The 24,598-nt window shown below is 40.6% G+C and overlaps 1 protein-coding gene across 3 annotated transcripts in view; it reads right to left on the reverse strand.

Moving 5' to 3' along the window:
* The window catches only part of atg7 (ATG7 autophagy related 7 homolog (S. cerevisiae)), a 52,165-nt gene that overhangs the window by 18,564 nt on the left and 9,003 nt on the right, over positions 1–24,598 (reverse strand). For all 3 annotated transcript variants that reach the window (XM_068595187.1, XM_068595188.1, XM_068595186.1), the window contains 7 exons: positions 22,580–22,738; positions 19,321–19,515; positions 17,826–18,071; positions 16,501–16,616; positions 14,338–14,413; positions 10,295–10,375; positions 5,790–5,912 (listed from right to left, as the gene is read on the reverse strand). In XM_068595187.1, coding sequence (XP_068451288.1) covers positions 5,790–5,912; positions 10,295–10,375; positions 14,338–14,413; positions 16,501–16,616; positions 17,826–18,071; positions 19,321–19,515; positions 22,580–22,738 — 996 coding nt within the window. The remainder of the gene's footprint in view (positions 1–5,789; positions 5,913–10,294; positions 10,376–14,337; positions 14,414–16,500; positions 16,617–17,825; positions 18,072–19,320; positions 19,516–22,579; positions 22,739–24,598) is intronic.

Genomic DNA, 24,598 nt, shown 5'->3' on the forward strand with positions numbered 1-24,598 from the left:
TTTATGTGGGGGTGAGAAAGAGAGAGAGGAGGGGAACGGAGGGAAGGACTGGTGTGTGTGTGTGTGCGTGTGTGTGTGTGTGTGTGTACACATGCTCCCACTTGTGTGTTTCCCAAGCTGCTGGGTGATGAGCCAACATAACTACATCAACTTTATCATCGGCATACTGTTCTGCGTAGACCAGAGCGTGGGCGGTTGGGTAACCTCTGCTCCTTCGGCCCATTAGCATGACTCAAGGTGATGATTAGTGGCGTCTGATGGCGCACAGAATGCTACCAAACAGCCAAACGCACAGATCCGGAGTCACAGAGGTGTCCATGTTGTACCGCACGCTGCCTTTGTGTACTGGATTTAGGCAAAATAAAGTCAAAAGCCAAGATTTTTTTTTATCGAGACAGATTATTTTAGAAATAATGCTTGGAAGTGGAGTTTGGTTCAACTCAGGGCATAGTCTTATAAAACTAAATTATGGAGCATATAATTGGCAGAGAGATTGCCCTGGAAATAAGTCACCATAGACACAAAACTCCCAACTGTAGATGTCACGTATTGAACAGTTCTTGAGCAAGACACTGATCTCATGAAAATTGCCCTGGATATCTGAAATATCATCTACAAAACAAATTGGGGGGCCCGGACCCCAAGGAGTCCTGGAAACTTCCAGGAGGGCCTCATGTTATTAAGTAAGGATTGAGGTAATTTTACAATGATTTCATTGAAATGAAGACAGGTTACACCCTCAACAATTAAAATCCACAATAGACACACTACCCCTCTCTGTGTGCCCCAGTTCTGCACTGAATCCAAAGGGACAAAGCCAGGGACAATTGCATCAGGGGTTCTGGACACACAACTGTAGTACAATTTGGAATTTGACACCCATTGTACAATTGTATAATAACAACTTTATGTGAATCACTTTGCAGGAGTAGCTTTTCCTTTCATTCAAATGAGAATAGTGAAAAGACTCATGTCACAAGATCAAACCAAAGAAGGGAAAAAAGTTTGACAAGTGACACATTCTTCTCGAATATCAACGCAAACGTCTTCATCTTGTGACTTACTGGCAGCGCTCGGTTGGGAGTAGGTGGAAGGGAGCAGAACAAGAACTCTGCTGAAAGGCCCTTTGTGCCGAGAGGGTCACACGTTCTCTGTACGGGGCATTCACATCCAGCCACACGCATGCACACAAGCACATGGGTCGCTTACCGAAAATGATGATGAGCATTTGTCATATAAAGAATGACCATTGATCGAGGGCTTCCTTTGATATCACATGATGGTACAGGGAGCGTGGAGCTAAATGTATTTACTTTGAGTTTAAATTGTCAATAATTGTATTTATTCTCTTTTATCTTTATATACATACACACATACATACAAACATACACACATACACACATGTATGTGCCATGTAAATACAAATAATTATTATCATTGTTATATTATTAAAAAAAAAAAAGAAAAATGGTTTTCTGAAGGCTGAAATCTCTGAGTTGGATTTTGTTTCTACCAAAATAACTGAGAACAAAAACAAAATTTCATTCATGACTTTGTTTATAATTTAATGTGAGTAACTGCAAAGCCATAAAATAGTATTTTATATTAAACAATTGAAAAAAGAAAAAGATTATAATATTAGTAATATGATAGTATCATTTCTCTTACTATCATTCCTGTACGTTTCATAGACTCATCCACGAGAGCACAACATTTATACTGAAGCAAAGGCACCCCATCAGTATTATGTGTAGGTAATACAACAAAAAGGGTTATAATAATTTTAATCAGGAGACAATCATGTCCTTTGTCCTCTATCCTCTGACAATCAGCCTGGCCCCTCTATGCGCCTGTATAGATGAATATATAGTACTTTATACAATTGAATCTGCCACACCAAAGACAGAAGGTGAATGTGTCAGAGAGAAGAACAACATCCAGTACAGACTCATTTCCTCTCAGGCTCTTTAAGCGTTGTGTGTGTTGATTTGTCCGACCCAGCCCTGTATAGGGAGCTCACATTCAGGAAGGCTAATCAGCCAACACAACACCCTGTTCCGACATGCTAACACGTATCTACACTGGTTCAACATTTGTTTAAATGCTTAGCAAAATGGGCTGAGTTCAGTTGAGGTGACGTCTCAAACACGCTGGTTAGGGTTGATAATGCAACCGAACATGCAATTGATCTGTAAGGGCCAATGAGGGCCTTCGGACACTACTGAGCTTAAGTGAACGGGCTTTTCTATTATTAATGTTCAATTTGTGAAATGCTATGTATGGTTAACTACATTCAACTGACCCCGTGACTTGTTCAAAGTAAAGTAAAGAAAAGACTTGACTGGAGAAATTGCGTATCAGCCAAGACGTGGCCCGCCAAAGGCCTCAATGAAATATGTTTCCGAAAATATTTGAGGCTGGAGATAAGCAATGCAGTAAAAGAATCTTGATTCATTTTTCATTTAGCGCGGTCTCGCTTGATTTTCATTGAATTTGATCTGCATATTTAGGGACAGCGAACGGTCAGGAAACCCACCGAGCCGCATCATCACGTAACACGCGGCTGGATCGCCACGCTCTCTTAAAGACAAATAGGATCCGTCGACCTCACATAGAGCAACAGATTTAGTGTATCTCCACCTTCAGGCTATCTGCCAAACCCTTTGTTTGAAACATAGTGAAACTGTGGGCAATGACAGTGGATGCAACAGTCGCCAGGACTGCAGCCTGGAACACGGCCATGCCAAATTGTAGAGTAAAAGTAGGGAAAAAACAGTACAAGTACAGCTCATGCGATGAATATATATAAAAAAGGGTTAGCCATGTTTGTCTTTCCTTACCACTCCTGCAATTTATAATACATGTTGCATACTTAACTTTAAAATACATGTAACTAATTTGCCAGATGCCAGATTCATAGTACATTTTTCCACTCTGCCAGGGTTCAAAATCCCAATCGGACTGATCACACAAAGAAGCCATTCACACTGATTTGTGCACACTTACTCACTCATTCTCTCACACACGCTCACACTTTCAGTCAGTCAAAACTTTTACCGAACTTGAACTCCCCCAAAACCCTGTGGTGACTGAATAAGAAGTGGTTCTCAGGTTACAAACTCGCCCAAAATAGGCCATAAGTACATAGTACTGCTATCTGGTGACGTAGATTATAGTTTAGAACGGTTACACACACTTGAACATGCAAAAACACACACAATCTGTAATGAATTCAGCCCTAATGCTTTCGGGAACAAAGTGAGCATTGTAAAAATAGTATAAATATAATAACATAACTCGTAAATAGTCATTTAAATCCACTAAAATCCATGTACAAGCATTTTATGAATTATAACCAATTCTTTTGAGTACCCAACATTAGGCAGAGACACTAAAACCACAGTATGCGTAACTTCAAAACAAAGGATACAGGAAATAAGCAACTGGAAGCGATGATCATCATCCAACGATGACTCATACCTGTATACAATTCCAATACATAAAACAGGTATCCCACAAGGACCCTTTACACCCCCAATTTTTACATTGAGAAATATCATTACTTCGGGCCGGTTTTTCTTAAAATGTGGGACAAGATCCGAAATGAGCCACAGGCTTGTTTCTAGTGGGTTCCCGCATGAAATAAGTAATAATATGCTTTCAGAAGTGGGAGAAGAACCTCTGTACTTTCCTGGAATAGGGGGAAAAAAAAAAAAAAACTTGAAGGGACGTCCTCCAAATGCAGTAGTTTTTGGAATCGCTAATCTGTGTACAGGAAACAGGCGTTAAGACTTTTGGCTCTAGTGGGCTGAGAAATCAAAACAATCTCTCTATCTTCTGATTGAGGAGAAAGGGACCTGAGCCAGACACTTCAACACACTCCATCAAGGGAGAGGCGGGTTGAATAGAGAAGGAAGGAACAATCCAAAGAGATAGAGAGAATGATGGGGATGAGGTAAAGATTGAAAGAAGGAATGAGGGGGAAAGAGCAAAAAGGAGAAGAACAAAAAAAATGTGTGTATATAACACACAGATGGAGGAGGGTAGAACAGGAAAGCAAGGACGCACGACGGAAAGGACGGAAAAGAGGAGTGTAGATAAGGGAAAACAGTAGAGCAGAAAAGACGAGAAAAAGGAAAGGAAATAGGACAGAAAGAGAGAGAAAGTAGGAGCTAGCAAAGAAGAAAAAAGAAGAAGAAGAAAACTAATATATATATATATATATATATATATATATATATACTAATATACTAATATATATATATATATATATATATATATATATATATATATATATATATATATATATATATATATATTAGTTTTCTTCTTCTTCTTTTTTCTTCTTTGCTAGCTCCTACTTTCTCTCTCTTTCTGTCCTATTTCCTTTCCTTTTTCTCGTCTTTTCTGCTCTACTGTTTTCCCTTATCTACACTCCTCTTTTCCGTCCTTTCCGTCGTGCGTCCTTGCTTTCCTGTTCTACCCTCCTCCATCTGTGTGTTATGCGTAGGAGTTGTGGAGAAAGTACGTGGGATTTTCCCACAGCTCGGCATGTCAGACCAAACCCCCACCTCCTTCTCTCCCTCCTTCTGTCTCATGTCAGAGGGGAGTCTTGAGGAAAACCACCCATATTCCACCACCAAGTATTCTGCATGTTTGCTGGAACGTCTTGCGCCTCGTTGTTCCATGGACATCAACTGTGTGCTGCTACGGCAACAGAATAATAAGAACAAGATTACGGGACAAAAATATCTCCGCTGCTGAGTTAAAACAGTGGAGCTCCTATTAAAACATTTTATTTAAGAAATAAAAGACTTCAGTTTCCACAGGAGGAGCTGATAAAACACAGCTCTGTGGTTAGCTCCATCCAGTCATGCGTCTTCTGTCCCTTATTCGGGCCCAGGTCACGGCTTCAGCAGGCTAAGCAAGAACACCCAGAAGTTCCTCCCCCTTCCATGACGTCTCACTCTCCATGAGACATTCCCAGGCCTGACGGGATATTGAACCCCTTTAACGTACATTGCAGATGCTGCACCAATTCACCTGTCATTCTTTGTCTTACCCCTCACTTGGGAATGAATTCAAGAGCTTGTTGAGCTGCGAGCAAGTTGCTACCCTGAGTAAAGGATTTCCACCATAATCTCCACAATTTTCTGATTACGACTGTCTGAGACTCTGGTGAACTCTTGGTTTTCACGCCATCCTGACACCTTACTTTATCTGCAAAATGCGGAGATACAATCCTGAGATGACCAAAGTGTTTAGTTATGGTCCATATTATCACAGTACACCCTACAAGACAACCCCAGATAACCCCATTATAAGCCTTCCACAACACAATACATAGATGAGAAAACTCCAAAAGGAATGGCACAGTATGCTCGCTGTAGTGAATAGCTGCAACCATATTTCCAACATAAAGATTTTCCAAGAAGGCCCAGCACAGCCTCTGCTCCAGGGCCTTCAGCATCCCAGAACTGATTTCATTCTTTCCTAGCGTCTTTTATATTATTCATTAGTGGCCTTTGCAGGAAAGACGAGCAAGGATTCCCCCTAGTCCTCTGTCTCCTTCACAAAGTACATGATCGCTTTAGACGTTGCTCAACGTGTTTCTTCCACCACCAAACAGTATCCCAACTCAAGGTCAGCAGCTTCGGATCTGAACTGACCGTTAAAAACATAAAAGTTGCCAGATAGATAAACATGAAAAATAAAACACCAACTCCAGGGCTAACTAACTAAACTGTTGTCTGAACCTGTTAGTGTGGCGTATAAAGAGTATGATTTACCTCTGCGGCCTGTGTCTCCTGGTGCAACAGTGTCAGCCCTGTCAGGTCCTCTAGGAACGAGTGGGTAGAATTGAAAACCTGGGACAGGAAGTTGAAACCTTCCTTCTCATACTGTTCCAGGACCTGGAAGAAATAACAACATTAAAAAAAAAAACAATTTTCAGTGATTGAACAGGAAATGTCTTTTGAAAAGTTACTAGTAAATCCATTATGACTGAAAAATTTCCACTCCAGGCAATTCTATCACCGTATTGGTACATGTGCACATAGAGTAATACATTGTGGCTGTTATTTTTGCTAATTTTTAATTAAATTAAGTTTTAGACCACATTGACCAGCGTAAACATACATTTTGTAATGATGTGGAACCAACAGAGTAATAAAATTGACAGAAGGGAGAAAATGAGTAGCTGTGTGTGTGTTAGTTACTGAGGCACCTTTATATAAACACTATACATTTAGTATGGTTTAGGCTTAGGAGGATGGTTTGAGGATGCTTGAAAGATGTGGAAGTAATGTCCCTGAAAGGTCTGATTCAAGTCTCAAGGGTAGAAAAGCTTCTCCAAGTGTAATGCTTGTTGAAAATCCTTTTTTGAGTCGGACGTGTACACCGAGTCATGCGAATGGATCAGGGCTTATTCACTCAAATTAAAAACCTGAGATGGCCAGGAGAAATCTTCCCACAAAAGCAGATACAAACCATCTTTTAATGGTACGAAATAAAAAATGCACTTTTGTCGCTCAGGTTCATGGGCACAACCTGTGAAACACTCAGTGTTTACCTTGATCTACTACCAGTACCGACTTCAAATACCCACACCTTCTTTCCAAAACACACACACACACACACACACACACACACACACATAACACACACAACACTCTGCACTACCTTCCTCAGCTTGGCCAAGCCTTTCATGGACGCCCACAGACCCTCCTCTGCAGGTGTAGGGTTACCTCTGCCTCAGACATCAACACACTGAGAGCATCAACGTCTGTGCGTGTGCGTGTGTGTGTTTGTGCGCGCACAGACTGACCTGGCGTCTAGTCGTGGAGCCAGACGCACCACACACAATGCACACTGACGTGTCCCTCGTTCATCTTTTCAACCTCTCTTTTCTTTCCTTCCCTCTTTTATTTCTTTGATTCTCCACTTCCAGCCACGGGATCCGTTACATGAGACGCCAACGGCCAAAACACACTTTGTTGAAATATAGATGCTCATGACACAGAAAGCAACTTGATGACTGTGATGATCTGGAGATAGAGTTTATAAAGTTACTCCATCTAATGAACACAGTTACAGACACAACTCACACTAATACCCTTCACTCATGTTCTTATCAATAGTAGACAAGATCAAGACTTCTACAGAAACCAGTCACATGGAGAGAAAAAAAATTGTTGTGCTTTGGTGCATATGATGAGTTAGTGCCAGGACAATCTCAAATTATGAGCTAAACAAGAAGAAAAGCTTAAAAAGACAAATTCAGACAACTCAAATGAGATGGGGTTGTGCATTTTTACCGTTTAATTGTGCCTACATCAAATGCTGTTTAAAGATTCTGAATTTGAAAAAAATGCAGGGTTAAAAAACTTGATAGTGGAGTGAAGCATCCAATATCCGACTACCCGGTAATTCAAACTGCGCTGTGCCAAAACCACTGCGGGGCGAATGCAAAGAAATCAAACATACTGTAAGTTTACACTAGATTGTATGGTTGTGAATCAGGCACTGATGGTTTTCAGTAGGGATTGCGTGCTGTTGATGCACAGCACCAAGGAATCATCAACATCTGGATTAGAGGGTGTGCTACATGTATACACACATGTGCACTTGTCCTAAAGCTTCCTTCCTTATAGAGCCACATCAATGTCTCGGCTTTATTTTACAGTGGTGATTTCTTTTTGATCCATACTGTGTCGATACTAACTTAAAGTATCAGACACTGCAAGCTGAGTGTGTGTGTCTGTGTGTGTGTGTGTGTGTGTGTGTGTGTGTGTGTGTGTGTGTGTGTGTGTGTGTGTGTGTGTGTGTGGCATCCTTAAACATATCAAACATACACTGGGTGGTCCTGATGGCTCAAAGGGGCTTTAAGTAATGTTGTTAACATGAAGAACACAGTTGACTGTTATATTTAAAAGTCCGTTCAAATCCATTACTGATGCATAACAATCAATACAATTCGGAAAAGTTCTCGGTTCTTGGTTTTGCCGCGATGTGACACTTACTGACTGCTATGAGTAAACTGTTCCTGGTGATTCAACGGGTTTGACTTCCTCTGGTAACTTGTAAAGTCAATATGCCAGGTTAGACACTCGCCTTGAAAACGCACAAGCACCATACTGACTCATTGAGTAACCACTCAGGCCTTATGGCATGTCATACATTCAGCACACTTTACAGGAAGCACATCCCGTAAAGTGTGTGTAATTGGCGCTCTGTGATTGAGGTACAATGCATGTGTGTCGAATCGACGTAATAAACGAAAAAACAGCATTGAGTGATATTCTGAAAGGATTATGAGACGTTGCACCTAGTGTGGACTTGATTGCTAGTCAAAATGTAAACGTTAAAATAAAATATTCCGCACCGGCCAAAGTTAGCTCTTTAAATTGTTTGTTGTGTTGGATTAACGGTCTGAAACCCAAAAGACATTTAATTTACAATGATCTTACTTTTTGAAAAGCAGCAAAATTAGAGCACCAGTAAAAAAAATTTAACGTGACATGAGGACGATTTATTTAAAGTACAAAACAGTCCAGTTATTCAGAAGGAAGACATGAATTAGCTATGTTGTCTTTGTCACACTTTGCACAACATCTGTAAAAAAAAAAAACCCCTTCTTTTTCCATTAATATTGGTAGAATATGGCATATCTACAGTAATAGCGTTAGTACAATTCGTTGTAGTAAGAGGTGTTTGGCAGGGTGTAAGACCACGTCAGCTGAGATTTACTCTATGGTGTGTAGTTTTATTGGCTTGCAGCCCCAGAAAGAGTTAGGAAACGCACATGCGCACATGCACACACACACACACACACACACACACACACAAAACCCAATTCTACAGGAACTGATCCAGCCCAGACAGGGGCTGAATTGTTTTGTTTCCATAGTGACCTGGCAGCACACAGCTGACTGCGGCAGGAATACACACAGACAGACATGCACTCCCTCACACACATGCACTCGACACACACGCATGCACTCGCTCACACAAACACACACACACACACACTGAACAAACTGATGCATGGACAGAGGGACACAAACGGGGGAGGGAGAACACGAAGGGAGAAAAGGTGAAAAAAGAAGAGCGGAAAAGAGAGGAACTGAAGTAGGCTGGTAGAAAAGAAAAAAAGGCAGATAAGCAAAGAAAAAAACAGGGAAAATGTGCATGGGTGGGATTGAAGGAATCAAAACATATTCACCAATTTCACTACATAACCTTTATCCCCCGCCTCAGCAGAGGATCGTCTTTCCTAACTCATGTTGTTCATTGTTCCTGACTACACAGGCTTCACCCCAATCCCTATCAAACCCCATGAACCCTCCAAACAGGCCAAATAATCTCATCAGTCACACTGGCAGAAACATGACACCTTAAGATCCAGTGGAACTGTACACTTTTTTCTTCTTCTTCTCAGAAGCAGTGTAGGTGGAGAAAAACTTAAGCAAAGCTAGAAAGCCCCCCCCAACCCACCTCTTGGTTTCTCCCTGTGTCTCTCTCAGCCTGTCTTCACATGAAAGTGATAGATCTGGGACTTTATGACCTCTTTATAGACACAAAGACGGCATTGAGATCAGGGGAGAAGGAGAGAGAGACAACCAGTCCCCCACTCATCACAACACTCTTCCTTCTGCACTGCCTCCCTTTATCCCCCCTCCACCCCCCACCTACATCATCTTGCTTTAACTTCTTTTTTTGAAACGTTCTCTCTCTCCAAGTTGTGCCCCTCCCCTGGTCTTACACTAATGTACATCAACAAACCACATTGTTGGACGCGGCGACCACAAGGCCACCGGGGGCAATGATTGGCCAGTTGACTGTGGACCAATGACAATGTGGTAAAAAGACACAAAGGCAAACTCCCACCCTGCTTGACTGATTTGGGAATATGTCGACCCTTCACACACGCACACACGACAATGCACAACTGCTGCCTGATTGGTAACATATGGTTTTACCAGCTTTTCCCTGTGTGTGTGTGAGTGTGCGTGTGTGCGTGTGTGTGTGCGTGCGTGCGTGCGTGATTCCTCAAGGGGCAACATTTCAACACAGCTCCACTGACTGAACAATGTGGAACAGGGAGGGCAGCAATTTGTGCCTTAAAACAATTTTGTGACATATTAGATAATAGAATCAAATCCAATAAGAAAATCAGAACCTGCGTATCTGCAACTACGCGTCAATCTTTCTTATACGGTCGAAAAACACTGTCTTGTTAGTAAACTGGATTTGAAGACGCTTCATTTGAACAAGTCAGTAACATGCTACTTACAATGGCTGAGCAGGCGGTGCACTTGTCAAAGGCCATGCTGGCAGGCAGGACATTGTCAAACCTCGAGAGAAAGCCTCGGATCTGTGAATGAGAAATCAACACGTCAAAAACTGACATGAAACAGAGGCGCAAAACAGTACAGCGGGATCCCAAAGAGGCACACTCCTTTCAAAGCACATTCATATAATTCATAAACATTGGCAACTTAAATTACGAGAAGACAAAAAAAGGTCTCTAATCATAAAGAGATGAAAACAGAAGATAACTCAAAAGAAAACAGAGCAGCATATGGGTTTAGGGGCCTTTTGGACAGAAAGTATTCACTTTGTGAGAATAAATACCTTTGATGCTAATATTCTTTGTAAGTAAAGTAAAGGTAACCGGAGTAAAACATTAAAGCGGGGGCTTCTAGATGTTGGAGGCAGTTTGACTTCTTGAGCTTTCTACATTTTAAAACCATGACGAGAGCGCCCTCTGGTGCTAGAGAGACGACAGCCGTTTTCAGTGAAACACTGGGTGTCTTCCAATATGCTAACAGACGTCCTTGATTTCTTTCCTTGCTTCCTCTTCTCTTAAATCCCACCCATGAGAAATACACACAGAAGAGACGCGCAGGAGACACAAGAAGAGAGGAACTTTGATGCGTGGCAGAGCTGCATCATGTGTCCATTGTTTTGTTAAAGTAAAGCACTGTATTTTATGACCAGAACTGTGTTCATGACAATTTATAAATGTACTATTAATTACACTCAATGTGGCATAATATGTTATTTTATGTTGCTATTCATTTTATAATTTGACGAAAGCAGCTGTTTGTATTTGTAAGCATCATGTCATGATTATAGCAGCTGATTTGGAAGTAGCCTAAAATCAATATAAAAACACAAGTAGTATCAAAGTGAAATGTCAGTGAGGAACGCAGTTAGAACAACTACACAATCGGTGAAGGGCAGATAGTTTGATCACCTGAAATAACTATAAATTATAAATACAAAAAAAGGATACACAGGAGTCTCCTCTTTTCTCACTTCATGTCTCCTTTAGACGTACACTTAAGGGGTTGGAATCCTCCATGATAGCGTCGGGGGAGCACGGCTACAATTGCTTCTGTAGCTGTGCCTACGGTGTGTGAACGTGTATGATTGTTAGTCCTGATGGGCAGTCGGCTCCTCCCATCAGTGTGTGAATAGGTGAATGATGTCATGTAGTGTTAAAAGCGCATTGAGTAGTCGTTAGACTAGAAAACAGTCCATTCAGTAGACAGCCCATTTACCATTACCTTTTCACAACATTTTTCACAGCTGAAAGCTTTCACTCCTATTTATGGCTGCAGTAATTATGGCTAATTACCTTGATTATTGTCCAAAGAACCCTCCAGACACACGCACACAAACCACCACTTGTCATCAATATATTCCTTTCATTGCTTATACGTCCTCCTCTCTTGTACCCGCTTCCTGCTGTTTTCTTAATAAAAGCTGCACGTATTATGTTTTAAGTGACACAGGTACACCATAGCATGAAGTAACTTATTGGTGGAAATGACTAATATTTCAAACATTTAAAGAAAAGGCACTCATTGTATAGGCTGTGTATTGTGTGTTACATCCTAGAACATATTTAAAATACGAAAAAGTGCAGGACTGAAAATGAAAAGCTTTCGGTTCTTAAATGGGAGATCTCCATGCACCCCCATTTCACCCCTTGCAGGGTCAAACGTGCATTAGCTAAGGCTGTGTTGTGAAGCAGGCTCTCGGGTTAAGATGTAAATCTCTCCATCTGTGACTGACAATAAAAGTAGGTCTTGCTTCCTCTTGCTTCGTCTTTTAAGACGTTTCAATTTATTAAAACAGCTTCCGCCGTAGGCTCATTCCATTTTGCTATTTTTTCCTGAATCTCATCAAGTCTTTTATATCTTTCCATCTGTGAGCTGATTATTTCAACTAAAATGGCACATTCAGGCATGTACAATGAAAAGGCATGGATGGATTTAAAAAAAAAAAAAAAAAAAGTGGACGAGCGAGTCAGAGCAATGACTGAGTGCGGGCAAGTGAGATGAGTTTGAACAGACTAGCAGCTCTACATAAAAGAAAAAATGCACCGCTTTAATAGCATCGCACATATATGATACGCTTAAACTTGATTGGTAACTTGACAATTACATTCATGTTGATCTTTTTTACTAAGGGGTTTTTGGGGGAGAATTTCCTTTTCCAAATTAAGGGGCTAAAGATAGAGGGTGTTTGTTGCACCCGTTTGAGTCCTGTATTGGCACCTTGTTGTTCAGACATTTGTAAATAAATACAACATTATGTAGTTTCTGTAACGCACCATCAGCTGTCACTGTGGCACCACGGAAAAGATCTGCAGCTTCAAACTTTATTGGCACCCTGTATTAGCATGATATAGCTAGAGGGACAGACCTCTCTCTCTCAGACACATACACCATTTGCATTCCACTTTTCTCTGGATTATTTGGTTGAAATACCACGAGTAGTGGAGGTGTCAAGCAAATGGCAGAAATTCAGATTCTCAGGGTGATGAATACTGATGATGATGCAAATAGAGGGGGTGAGATGCTTGAGTATGTGACAACAGGCAGTAAGCAAAAGGGCACAGCTTGGAAAGCTGCAGAAGACTCTTAGAAAAAATATTGATTTAAAAACAGGCTTTTAACCAGTGTTTTTAAATAGAGCTGCCCTTCAGGTCTTGTCAACTAAGAAAGTGTGTATTGATTTTTTTTTAATGTGTTTTCGGTCCTTGGTAATCAATCACATTTCACTGACCTCACACTACAATTCACACCGATGATTGGACAGATTTCTCTGTCAAACCAACAAATGGCTTCGTGAAATCAGCACGGCACTTTAAATGTTATGATCTGTTATAATGAGCCCATTCTTCTTTTGAGCATTGTAATTCATAAAAAAAAACAAATAAGATTCATAGACTCATAGATAATACACAGAGACATGCACAGCTGCGGTGCACATTATACAATGTCTTCTCAATGTCTCATACTTAATAAGATTCTTGTTTTGTTTCATTTTTAACATTTTGGGGGGAATCTTGGTGTTCTCCTCATGTCAATGTTGAATATTTCATTTTAAAAACACATCAAGTGACCTTTAAAATGACATGAAGAGAACCTCCTGTGTACAGTAATACAGATCAACAGTAGGGAATGTACATTTTCTTTAAAGCTTAAAATGACTGCAGTAAAAACACAGTCAAAGCCCATTTGTGATATTTTCTACAGTCTGCGGTAGATGGTAAATGGAACAAAGCAGTGGAGAAAACAGCAGAGGGGGGGGCCTGTGGAAGACGGAGGGTCTGTCAGCTGTTAATTTAACAGCATCAGCTGTTAATGTAAGGCTACCTACCCTAAACTAGTACTATTGGAAGCATTACGGAGATTGTTCTCAGAAAAAATATCACACTGATGCTCGCTTGTCCCTCTCCCCCCTACCCCTCTTACTCCCTCCCTCCCTCCCTCCCGCCTTCCCCTCCTCCCTCCTTCTTCCTCCATGTAACCAAGGCCACAACGTTCCAGCCTCCTTCAAGATCTGGTTGAGTAACATTTAACCACTTGATACCCTATCCTATATTCAGTATGTCATTGAGGGCCTGCAATCACGGGATGATTTTTTTTTTTAAATAAAAAAAAAAAAAAAAGGTACGAGCAGCAGAAGCACTTTAATGCATTTAATGTATTTAATGATATTTAGATTGGACACTGTCAGACAGCTAGCTCCATAAACGTAGAATTTGTAGCAGATCTGTTGTGTCGTCTAACTAATCAAGACGGCAGGTATGTTCAACACTATTTTGAAGACGCTGCACTACATCATAGACAGCACCCAGAGAAAACAGAATGATTTCTTTAGCAACCTAATCAGTACACAATAATAGAAATAATTAGGCCATTTAGGAATGTTAGGCTTATAATTAAAACATACATGGCTGATGCAGGTGACAAGAAAAACAGTCGTGTCCTCAGTACAGAACAAGTTGATGGATGTGAGTGAGTTTGAGTGTCTGACCTGATGTGGCACTAGACCCAGAGAGGTGGGAGGTTCATTCATTCTGTCGTCACTGCTGCTTGCCACTGCGTAGCCGCTGAGGGGGGGAGAAAGTTAAATATTTGAAATATGTTGACTGAAAGAGAGAACGAATGTATTAAATCTCCCTAAACATCCCATAATATGGCACATAATATGTCAGGTATGAGCTTTACAGAACAATAAGCTCTCATGATGAGATTTTAATTCATTTAGTTATACAGGGTTGTAGTAAATATACACAGAACAAGTTATGCGTGAACATTTTAAAAGGTTTGACATTTTCCATGAGATCTGAGTGTTACTGCTTGCCAGTAAATCTATACAGATTTAAAAGATTTGACTCTCCACAGATAACAATGATGAAAATATCAAGTCTTACACTGAGCTTAGTTTAGTTCTGCACAAATGTCTGTCAAATTGCCACAACATGAGTCCTCATGTGACAACCTTCGAAGGTCCATGGTTGTTCATATGAATGCCGACCTAAGGGCCTTAAAAGGAATACAAATCTGAAGGGAAGTGGGTTCAAAAGAAATACAGCCATGAAGAGAAAAACAAGGACACAGAGAGAGCAGACGCAAGAGAGGGAGATCGTGTTGTAAAGGAAGGAGTTACACAACTGTAGCGGTACAGAGTCTACATGAAAACTCTCCTTCTCTACTTTCTAAGCTCTTTATCCAGGAGAGGCAGAGCAGCTCTGTAACGGCTTATAACATCTCAAAACATTCAGAGAGAAAATGTTAGTCTTATCGGGCCGAGCAAGCAGCCACTTTAGTGTGACTTTCAACAAAACAGGCACACACAATTACATTTCCACAAAGACACGTCTGTGCACACTTAATAAGTCCGAAAACATCCTCATCAAACACTTTTAAGAGTAAAAAATACCAAGCAAGTACAGATTGCCGAGTGAACTTGAGAGCTGACTGAATCGCAGCGTCCAAGCTTTTGAGTAATACTAGTCAAAGATGGAATATGAATTGCAACAAAGCTGCTGCAGTGAACACAGATTCTTGGGCTGGTACAGTTTGTTTGGGGTGCTGTATTTCAACCAAATTAAAAGGGCACTATCTGCGGTGCAGCAAACCCTCAGCTTCAGGGCTGCTCCATCAAAAAGCAAAAGTAAGTAATTAAAGTTTCCTGGCAGTTGAGGCGCCACGGCATCAAAGGCCGTTTTAACCCTGGCGTGAGGTACCCAACACACTGGGACTCACTGAGGGGAGCGGGAGGGTATGACCTGGAAGACCTGTAAAAGGATTTTGCGAGAATCTTGAAAAAATCAGGTTGAAGAAGGAATGACATGAAACCTTTTTGAACCATGCAGAGTGGTGTATATCCAGGGGGTGAAACATGGAAGCCTGAGGCAAGATGCAAGAGACACTGCACATAAAAACTCTATCTGCGCTTAGGGTCAGAGGCCTAGTATCTGTCACTGTCAGCCACAGAACATCAAGTACATTCGTCACAGCGATGGATAAACCAAGCAGAGGCTCACCATGCAGTATCAGAGCAGTTTTTATGTTTCCTTGATGATATAAAACATTCTTTTTTTTACATTTACAATCAATTAAATTACCGGTAGTTCTACTTCAGTGTTTCCCTACCATTATATTAGGGTGGCGAGGCGTCCCCCTGAAGAAACCTCCCACCCTCCTGTGATTTTCTCAATAGCACTAGATCACAAGAAGTCATTTACAGTTCTTTTTCCTATAAAGCAGGTCTACACCTTGTTCTGTTATTAAAACAAACTAAATGGCCGTATTTTATTGTATCTACACGACAGCTTGTCATTTCTGTCTCTACGTGGTCACACTTCTCCTCTGCTCTCTGTATCGCGCACGGCGGAGTTGCGCCCCAATGCAAAACAGACACGTGCGCTCACACAGGTGAGCACTGACCACATGCACGGCAGCGGGCAGAGTGCGTCGAAAAAAGTGTGTCGCATGAAAAGCAGACATCTATATCTGCGTTTTAAACACTCCCAGGTTGAAGATGGCAACAGCAGCTCTCCTGCGACAAGCACCGGAGTAGCTCTCCTAAACCCAGAGCAGCTCTCCTGCTTCGAGTGAAACGAGCCAAAGTGCTCGTGTCTTGTACCAACAATGAGCTGCTGGCTTCACACATAACAATTGTGCTTATTACCCTTCACTGTGCTGCAGAATGGACACCATCATCTCCACAGCCAAGGCTCCAGCAATCATGGCCAGGCCTGGTCTGCTCACTGTGCACTGCTGGTCCAGAGTCCGATCCCTGGTTGACTGTTTACAACAACAACAACAAAAAAAAGAGAGGTACTTTTAAAATAAATAAGGAAGAGAAGATGGGTTGGGCATTTAGGTCAACCAATCAAATTGGAAGATATAAAATTGTTCCATTTAAATCCCAACGGGTCAAGATGATGCGGTTATCGAAGGGGACATTGGTTGAGAGGGCATATAATTACTAAATTGCTTGATCGCAGACTATTATCCACACAATGACTGTTATGGAAGTCCTTTTAGTGAAGGAGCATTCAATGATGCCATACTACTTTCATAATTGGGCCCATTGATGTCTGTACTAAAAAAACATGCCACTTCATCTAATAGTTGTCTGGATGTTGGCTGAATTAATAAACCAACAGATATTATTATATTATCGATAACTTTCTTTTCATTCAGTCAGCAAACTAAACATTTTGAGAGCGAGCTGTGCCTCTTATTCAGATGTTAGCATCACTAAAACCTGTGACAGCAGGATATAGCCATATGGCATGTTTAATAGACGTCAGAGCTGAATAGCACAGTTTCCAACAATAGACTGTGGCCTTCAATAACTAATGGATTGCTTTCATAAAATTTTCAGATCAAAAAGGTCATAACGGGAAAAAAAGACCAACGAGGAAGAAACAAAGAGCGTCACAAAGGGTTCAAAAATGGACACAGGAAACACAATGTGAATGGCGAGAAAATCTAAAGGCTGTGTCATACATCTTCCCCTTCCTTTTCACAACATGATTAAACATGACATTTAAAAATGCTTCAATGATTTCAGCTTATGACAATGGTCAAACATAAATAATCTTATCTTCCACATATTAATCAACTTCTAAAGTTGTTATGGCGAAAGTGTTAGCACAGGGTAGAATTAGCATTCATTTTGAGTTTCTGTGCAACTGACCAATAAAAGGACAACATTTACGCTCAATTTGAGCTTTGTTTTGGTCTCCACCCACTCCTTAACAAAATGTCCGATTACCGCTAAAAACTACATGCTTCACGATGTTCAAATCGCTATCCACCAACTGTTTGGTGCTGGTCAAGTAGCATTCAGAGGGTTTATCGCTGCTTTTCCACTGAACACAGCGGCCTGCTGTGACTGCAAAGAATCTTGCTGAGAGAGATGTTTGCAGGCTGTGTGTTTGTTCTCGGTGCATTACATGAGTTAATGAGATGAGTGCATGCTTGTTATCTGTGAGTTTTTCTCACATCTCCTGGTGCCACAACATCATTGCAGAAGTAGCAGCCTAGCTTGTGCCCCGGGATGTTGGAGAACAGAGAGGCTGCTGGGACAGAGGGCGCAGAGCCGGCTGGTGTGGAGGACGAAGAGGAAGCAGAAGAACCTGAAGTGGAGGAGTCGGCTCCTGCAGAAACACTCTGACCGACAGGGGGCTCCTTAAGGCCGTGGCGCATCACGACAAATGTGTCAAAACCTAGAGCGGAATTAACCACCAGCTGGAGAGTGAAAGACAACAATTGGGGTAAATTATGAAAACAAAATGTGTTTTAAAAGCAGTTGCAAAGACAGATCTTAAATGACTTTGACTTGATCCAAAGCCACAAACGCAAGCAGCACATTTCAGCCTAATAAAATTAACAACATTTCTAATTTTACTTGGGGTGGGCAAAGTTGAAAAAAATTCATTGCATGATATTTCTGTAATTAATCGCATTATGCGCCAAATTCAACAATAAAGTAAAAAACTAGTGTATTGCAGTGCATCAACTTGAATCGCCTTTAAAGTGAAAGCAGTGTCGCTGTAATGCGTTTATGGCGTGCATCTTATTTATTTATTTTTCATGTTTGATTGACCTCATGCGGGCCGGAATGGGAGAGCCGTGAGACGCCAGGTCTGAACTACGCCGTCTGGGAAAGATTTAAAGCGATAAGCCCCTCCCAATGCAAAAAAAACCCCCAAAAACATGCAGTTAACGCATGATCAAATAATTAATGCCGTTAAAGGATTGAAAAGTTAACGCGATATTAACGTGTTAACTTGCCCAGCCCTAAATTTTACACAAACAACAAGGTTAGAATGGGTTTGAATCAAAAAAGCAATGACATAAAACATAAATAGGCTCTTTACCATGTTTAACACATCTAGACACTAATAAGCAAGGGAAATAAATTGTGATGGCAATTTGCGGTGAAGTCTAAAACAGCCCCGCAGCACAAATGGACTCTCAGCTGAGCAGGCCATCAAGAAAACCAAATCAGCAGCCCAAAAAACATTCAACTGCATATAGCAATATAAAAGCTGCATTGTTGAGACCACTGGAGGCATTAAAAAGTAATGACACAACGTTTAATAATCTAACATTGCCTGGCAACTAATAGAATTCCGGCTGGTAAACAGAAAATTCAATTCAATTTCCTGGAAGAGAAGTGAAAAAGGTTTCTAGATGTACAAATTCCAGCTCAAAGTAAAACAAAAACAAATCACAAATGTCTCTGGCCACAGTGCTGCATTTTGTCTTTGGATCCTTTAAGGCTTGTTTGCTTAAAGTTCAAGCAAACAGATCTGCGGAAAGCATCATATTTGATTCCTATAATTAGTACTACTATTAAAGTAAATGTACATTGCAGACAAATGTGTTTTTCTAGCACTTCAGGGAGCAGTGGTTCGTGGTACATTACAAAACCATTACCCATAAAAATATCCAGGAAACACAAAACAACATAACACATGTCGGGTCTTCCTACCTTCCTCTTGCTGGCCGCTATCACCGTAGGCAGCCAGCGGCTCTCCCTCGTATCCATTAGCAAGAAGACCACGTCATGCTCTGAAATGAGCTTCTCCAGCAGTTCGACATCCGTCCGGGCCTGGAGAAGAGTGGCCTCGGAGAAATTCACCGGATGACCGGGCATGGGGATGCTCATAGTGAACCCCTCTGCATTCTGCAGGAAGACGAAGAAATCGGCAGAGAAAACATTTGAGATGTAATACTTCGTAATAATTTGAAAAAGAAAAGTCATTTTTGTAGAAACTATTTGGTTTTAATACCTATGCATCTGCAAACAGGAAAATGTGATAACAGATTTTTAATTATGAAGTGCTTCATACATACATTTAAACTTTAGTTCAACTTGACTGAAACTAAACTTTTTACCGACTTTATACTTTGGGTAAAGTATAAAGTCGGTAAAAAGTTTTACTGCCAAAAGAAAAACCCTACACCTCATCATCACCTGGAGTGTGTAAAAGTGTAAAAAATCTTGTATTTTCCTTTCCTCTAGATGGTGCACATCAGCTGTTACCTTCATGCAGATGGATATATGCAAAATATCTGGGTATATGCAAGAAACACTTAATTCAACGCTGTCTAAAAAAAGCCCTTATGTAAACTATTTCCAACATTGTATGCAACGCAATGACTTGTGTTTCAGTGCTATCCTAACATACTTGACACTATAGAAAAATCTTGAAAATCTAAAATGTACTTTAGATCAGTTTGTGTATGAGGAACCTGAAGCTAAACCAAATTATTATCCATTACCAAACGTATTACTATGACTCACAGGGGAATGCAAGCTTCACATCGGGGCGAATGGAAATGTCAAGTGTCATTTCATAATGAAGAGAGAGCAGGACAGAAAAGGGCAAAGACCGAGATCTTAACAAGAAGAAATGCCACTTTTATCAAATCAGTGGATCGACTGCCTTCGCTCTCCATGTGTTACGAGAGGGAGCTGTTAACCAAGTCTTGAATTAACATTTCACTTGGTTGCTGAGTATTAAAGATGTTATTTCAGGCTGCAGAGATGATCTTCTGCCTCCAACAAAGACAAAGAAAAATCATTCCAACTGTGGAAAAATCCTTTCTTAAATGGAGAAACAGCATTTCATGACAATCCAACAATGCCACTGTTAATATTTTCAACCAGTTCTGGACCTCACTGTTGACAACCTTTACAGAGGAAAAAAAAGAGCCAACACTACAAACTATCCTGTAAATGTCAGGGGACAGGATTTGTCCACAGACAAAATATAAAATCTTCTTACGACCTTTTCAACATTGTGACCTTGTCCTCTTGGTTCAATTGATGCACTTCTGTGTTTGTATTTATTTCTATCTTTCACACTGGCACCTGGTGCCTCTGTGTTTGAAGGAAACCAAGCCGGGAAGAGAGCAAGCACACAACCACAAAGATGTCTAGACAGACACCAGATGTCAAGGAAACAAATGGGCATCCATCAATAGTCAAGCCTTTGCTCTTACCTTCATTTTTATTCCCACAACAATAAGAAGGAATCAGAAAACGACACTGGCAGACAGAGAGACTGGGATATAAAACAGATGACATGCCAATCATTTGTCTGTGAGTGAGTGTGAATGTGTGTGTGTGTGTGTGTGTCTTTTTGCCTGAGACACTCTAACTCCAGCCGACTGTACTTTGTTTTCTAACCCCAGCTCTGCGGGGTTAAAAAGTTTGAAACAAGGCTTCAATCTAACAGAGTTCAAGGTAGATGACATCTCATCGTACCCATCAGATGGTCCAGAGGGTTCAAACAGGCTGCGCTATAGTTTCCCGATCCAGGCGGGCTGTGATATGCATTTCAAAATAATTTTTGTTTTAATCTGAAGTTCATAAAGACTTTACTGATGCTTCAAAAGATTCACAAAATTAAAAAATCTGTATAACTGCTGACTGCACAGTTAGCAATTGTTCGGCAGTATACCTTCCTTTAGTATCACAGCAGTGGAGGAAGAAGTAGTCAAATCATTTTGCAAATCAGTAATATCCCTCTTTAGAAATACTCAATGGTAGTTAAAATGTCAACCTTCAAAAATGTCCTTCAGTAAAAGTACAGAAGTATTAGTCTACACAACGTACTTATAGTATAAAAATGAAAAGTCTCTCATTTTGCAGAAATGTTAGATCATTTTATCATTAATGTATTAACATCTTTAAATGTTGTATGAGGCTACGGTTAAGCCGATTTTAACTTCTTTATTTGGGTAGTGAAATTGATACCAATGCATCCTATTATGATACTGATGAATGAATGTATTGCACGTAAAATCGTAATTCTTTACAGCTGTCAATTTGATATAATGGAGTAAGAATACAATGTTAAAATGTAGAATAGAAGTACAAGTACCTAAAAATTGTAAGATTACATGTACTTTGTTTTTTTTTCTTCATGTGATTAACTGTATTTGATCACATTTTCAAGCCCCCCAAAAATCCTTCAAAATAAACTATTTGAGAGAGAACAATCACTTTTGGTTGAACTGCTGCCTTGGCAGAAAGGCTCAGAACAACTTAACTAGAGGTAGACTTAATAACTGCTTACCAAATGCAAAAAGCTGTAACTTTACATTTAAGAGAAACAATTTAGTAAATGGGTTGTTGAATTTAAACCCTGAGACCTCCTGAATCCCAGCACTACATGCCTTCTGAGGGCAGGCAAAAGGAAAGTGAATGATCCTCTTATGAACTGCCTCCATCTTCTTACGTCACTAAACATGCACGCATTAGCACACAGGTGTCCACATGATTCACATGATGAATATGCATTCGATCAATGTTTTTCCAAGCAGCCTAATAAGAGAAGGTTGCTTTTGCACCAATACAGAGCCCTGCTGTGAGTGTTGGGCTGCTTTTTAAATTTAGTAATACAGCGAAATATCTTCCCAGGAGCATCCACTCCTTAATTAACAAAGTAATGAAACTGCCTGCATTAATATGCACACACGGCTCTTCATTCTCTGCATGGTTTGGTCATTACACTTCAGACAAGACCAATCAAAGAGGAATACAATTATACAGATATATGAGCATGAATACAATTCAGATAACGTCAATGCAGTTGTAAAGCAGTAAAATCTGCTGCATTATTGTGAAAAAAATCAACAGAACCACAATACTTATCAACTGTGGGAATACAAACTAAAAACTGAAAATATAGATTTCGAAGTGAGATCCTGAACATCATCTTTTGATTTTAAGTACTCACCACACCAGGAAAGATTTTGGTGAGTCGCTCAACAGCTGCCGTGGCTTTGAACTTGCCTCCTCCGAGACAGTCTTCAAACTCATAAAGCGGCTGTCGAACTGGATTGGAGTATGAGATCTTGGCATTGTCTACAAATGTGATGTGTCTCACTCCCCATCCCTGGAGAACAAAAGAGAAACATATTTAATCACATTATTTTGTAAATACTTAAACTCTATTCTTTTACATGAACGTTGTGTTAAGCAGCACTTTGTAAGGAGCTTCGGTGACAAAGAGTGGGAGGCTGTGTCCCCAGTGTGGGTTTCTAAATTAATACTGGCAATTCCACTTTTTAGAAGTAATGGATGCATCAGTGTGCAGGTAGCACAACCGAAAGTGATTCTAGTTGTTCATTAATATCACCCTCTGTTGACACAACGTCTCGCCACAATATCGGTTACTTTTGATCAGGTTGGCATTAACTGACCAGGTGTCTAAAGTTCCCTCAGACCAGTAACTGCAGAGCACAAAAAGAAGCATTTATAAAGAACATTGTATCTGCAGGCAAAAATGCTCTGACAGCACTATAATGTAGTCAGTTTAAGTTCAATGTACTGTGGTGGTGTATGAAACATCTCTTGAAACCCTTCAGAGAACCAGCCTTTTGGATCTGGTCACTGAAAAGCAGATTATTTGATGCTGGGAGAACAGATTTACAGTAAACACAGAGAACGGCAGTAGGTTATTATGTAAATAAGCATTATGTTATTGGATAAATTTCATGGGAAATATGTGGATAAAATCATGGGATCCTAAATTATACTGTTATGAAGCTAAACAAAAAGTCTTGCCATGAAAAAAGTGTTTTGACAAGTTGATAATTTAAGGTTACTGGAAAGCATTACATCATAACAAACATTAGAGGGGACACATTTTTGTCTCTCTGCTCTGTAGATGGAAATTAATTGCAAAATAACATCTTTGAGAATCAGATTCTCATAGATGTTATTTTGCAATGTTAATTTTTCAGTCAGTTTTTTCAGATAGTCCCTATCACTCCCTATTACAAAATAACATCTTTTAAGATTAGCCTGGTTAAAATACATGGAAGGGCTTTCTTCAGACCCTAGACGTGTGATTGGTGAGTGAAATGCTGATTATGTTACTCTTTTTTTTTTCTTTTTTTTTTTACATTTGCAGTCGTATTTAATCATAGACTATCCACAGCGCTGTTGTCGCTGCTGCATCTGGGGGTGCTGGTGCTTCTCCCCGCGGCCTCTCCGTGACGCGGGGAGAGGTTGTCGCCGGCGCAGCTGTTCTGCAATGTCATGTCTGCACTTTGCAGGGTCAGTGTCTTGGTTTTTGTTGATAAATTTTGACAACATGCATTGTTTTTGACGCGACGGGTTGTGCTCTCGCCTTGCTGTGCTGGCCCTCGCCGGGTGTATTTCCTCCACTTTGGTGCGCCGCGACCGGATCTATGTCGGTTTGGAAAGGTTCGGGCAGAAGGTGGCATGCCGGGAGCGCCCGTGCCCGGACCTCGCCACTTTCAGGGGCCGTGGATTATGTGCTTGCGGTGACTTCTCTCCCCGCCAGGGAAGGACACGGCCTTGGTGGTCGGTCTGTGACAGTAACTCCAGGGACAATTTTTCCTCCCAGCAACATGTTTTCAATGCCTTACCACTTATATTTTTGATAGTAGAATAAATGAAAGTGAGAGGTTGGAGGTCGTTTCCAAAGATGTCAATCAAAAATTGATTGAACTACATCTGTAGAGGTTGTCTCTTTTGAAAGTATTATTTTTTATCTTATCTTATGGTTTCTGCATCAAGATTATTCCAGCATGTAAAACTCCCATTTAAATCAACACACATGGCATGCAGTTTTAGGAAATTAAACTGTCATTCAGAGGAAGCTATACATTTAAATCCTGTCAAGTTGTGTTGTATTAAGCTAGCTCACCGATAGGAGTTCCTGGATGGGTTTTCTTGAGAACAGAAGATTTCTCAAATGCTATTATCGTTTCTTTTTTTTTTAAAT

The sequence above is a fragment of the Clinocottus analis genome, unplaced genomic scaffold (assembly GCF_023055335.1).
Source record: "Clinocottus analis isolate CAN_PGR_092001 unplaced genomic scaffold, fCliAna1.0.p SCAF_3, whole genome shotgun sequence".
Taxonomy (NCBI): domain Eukaryota; kingdom Metazoa; phylum Chordata; class Actinopteri; order Perciformes; family Cottidae; genus Clinocottus; species Clinocottus analis.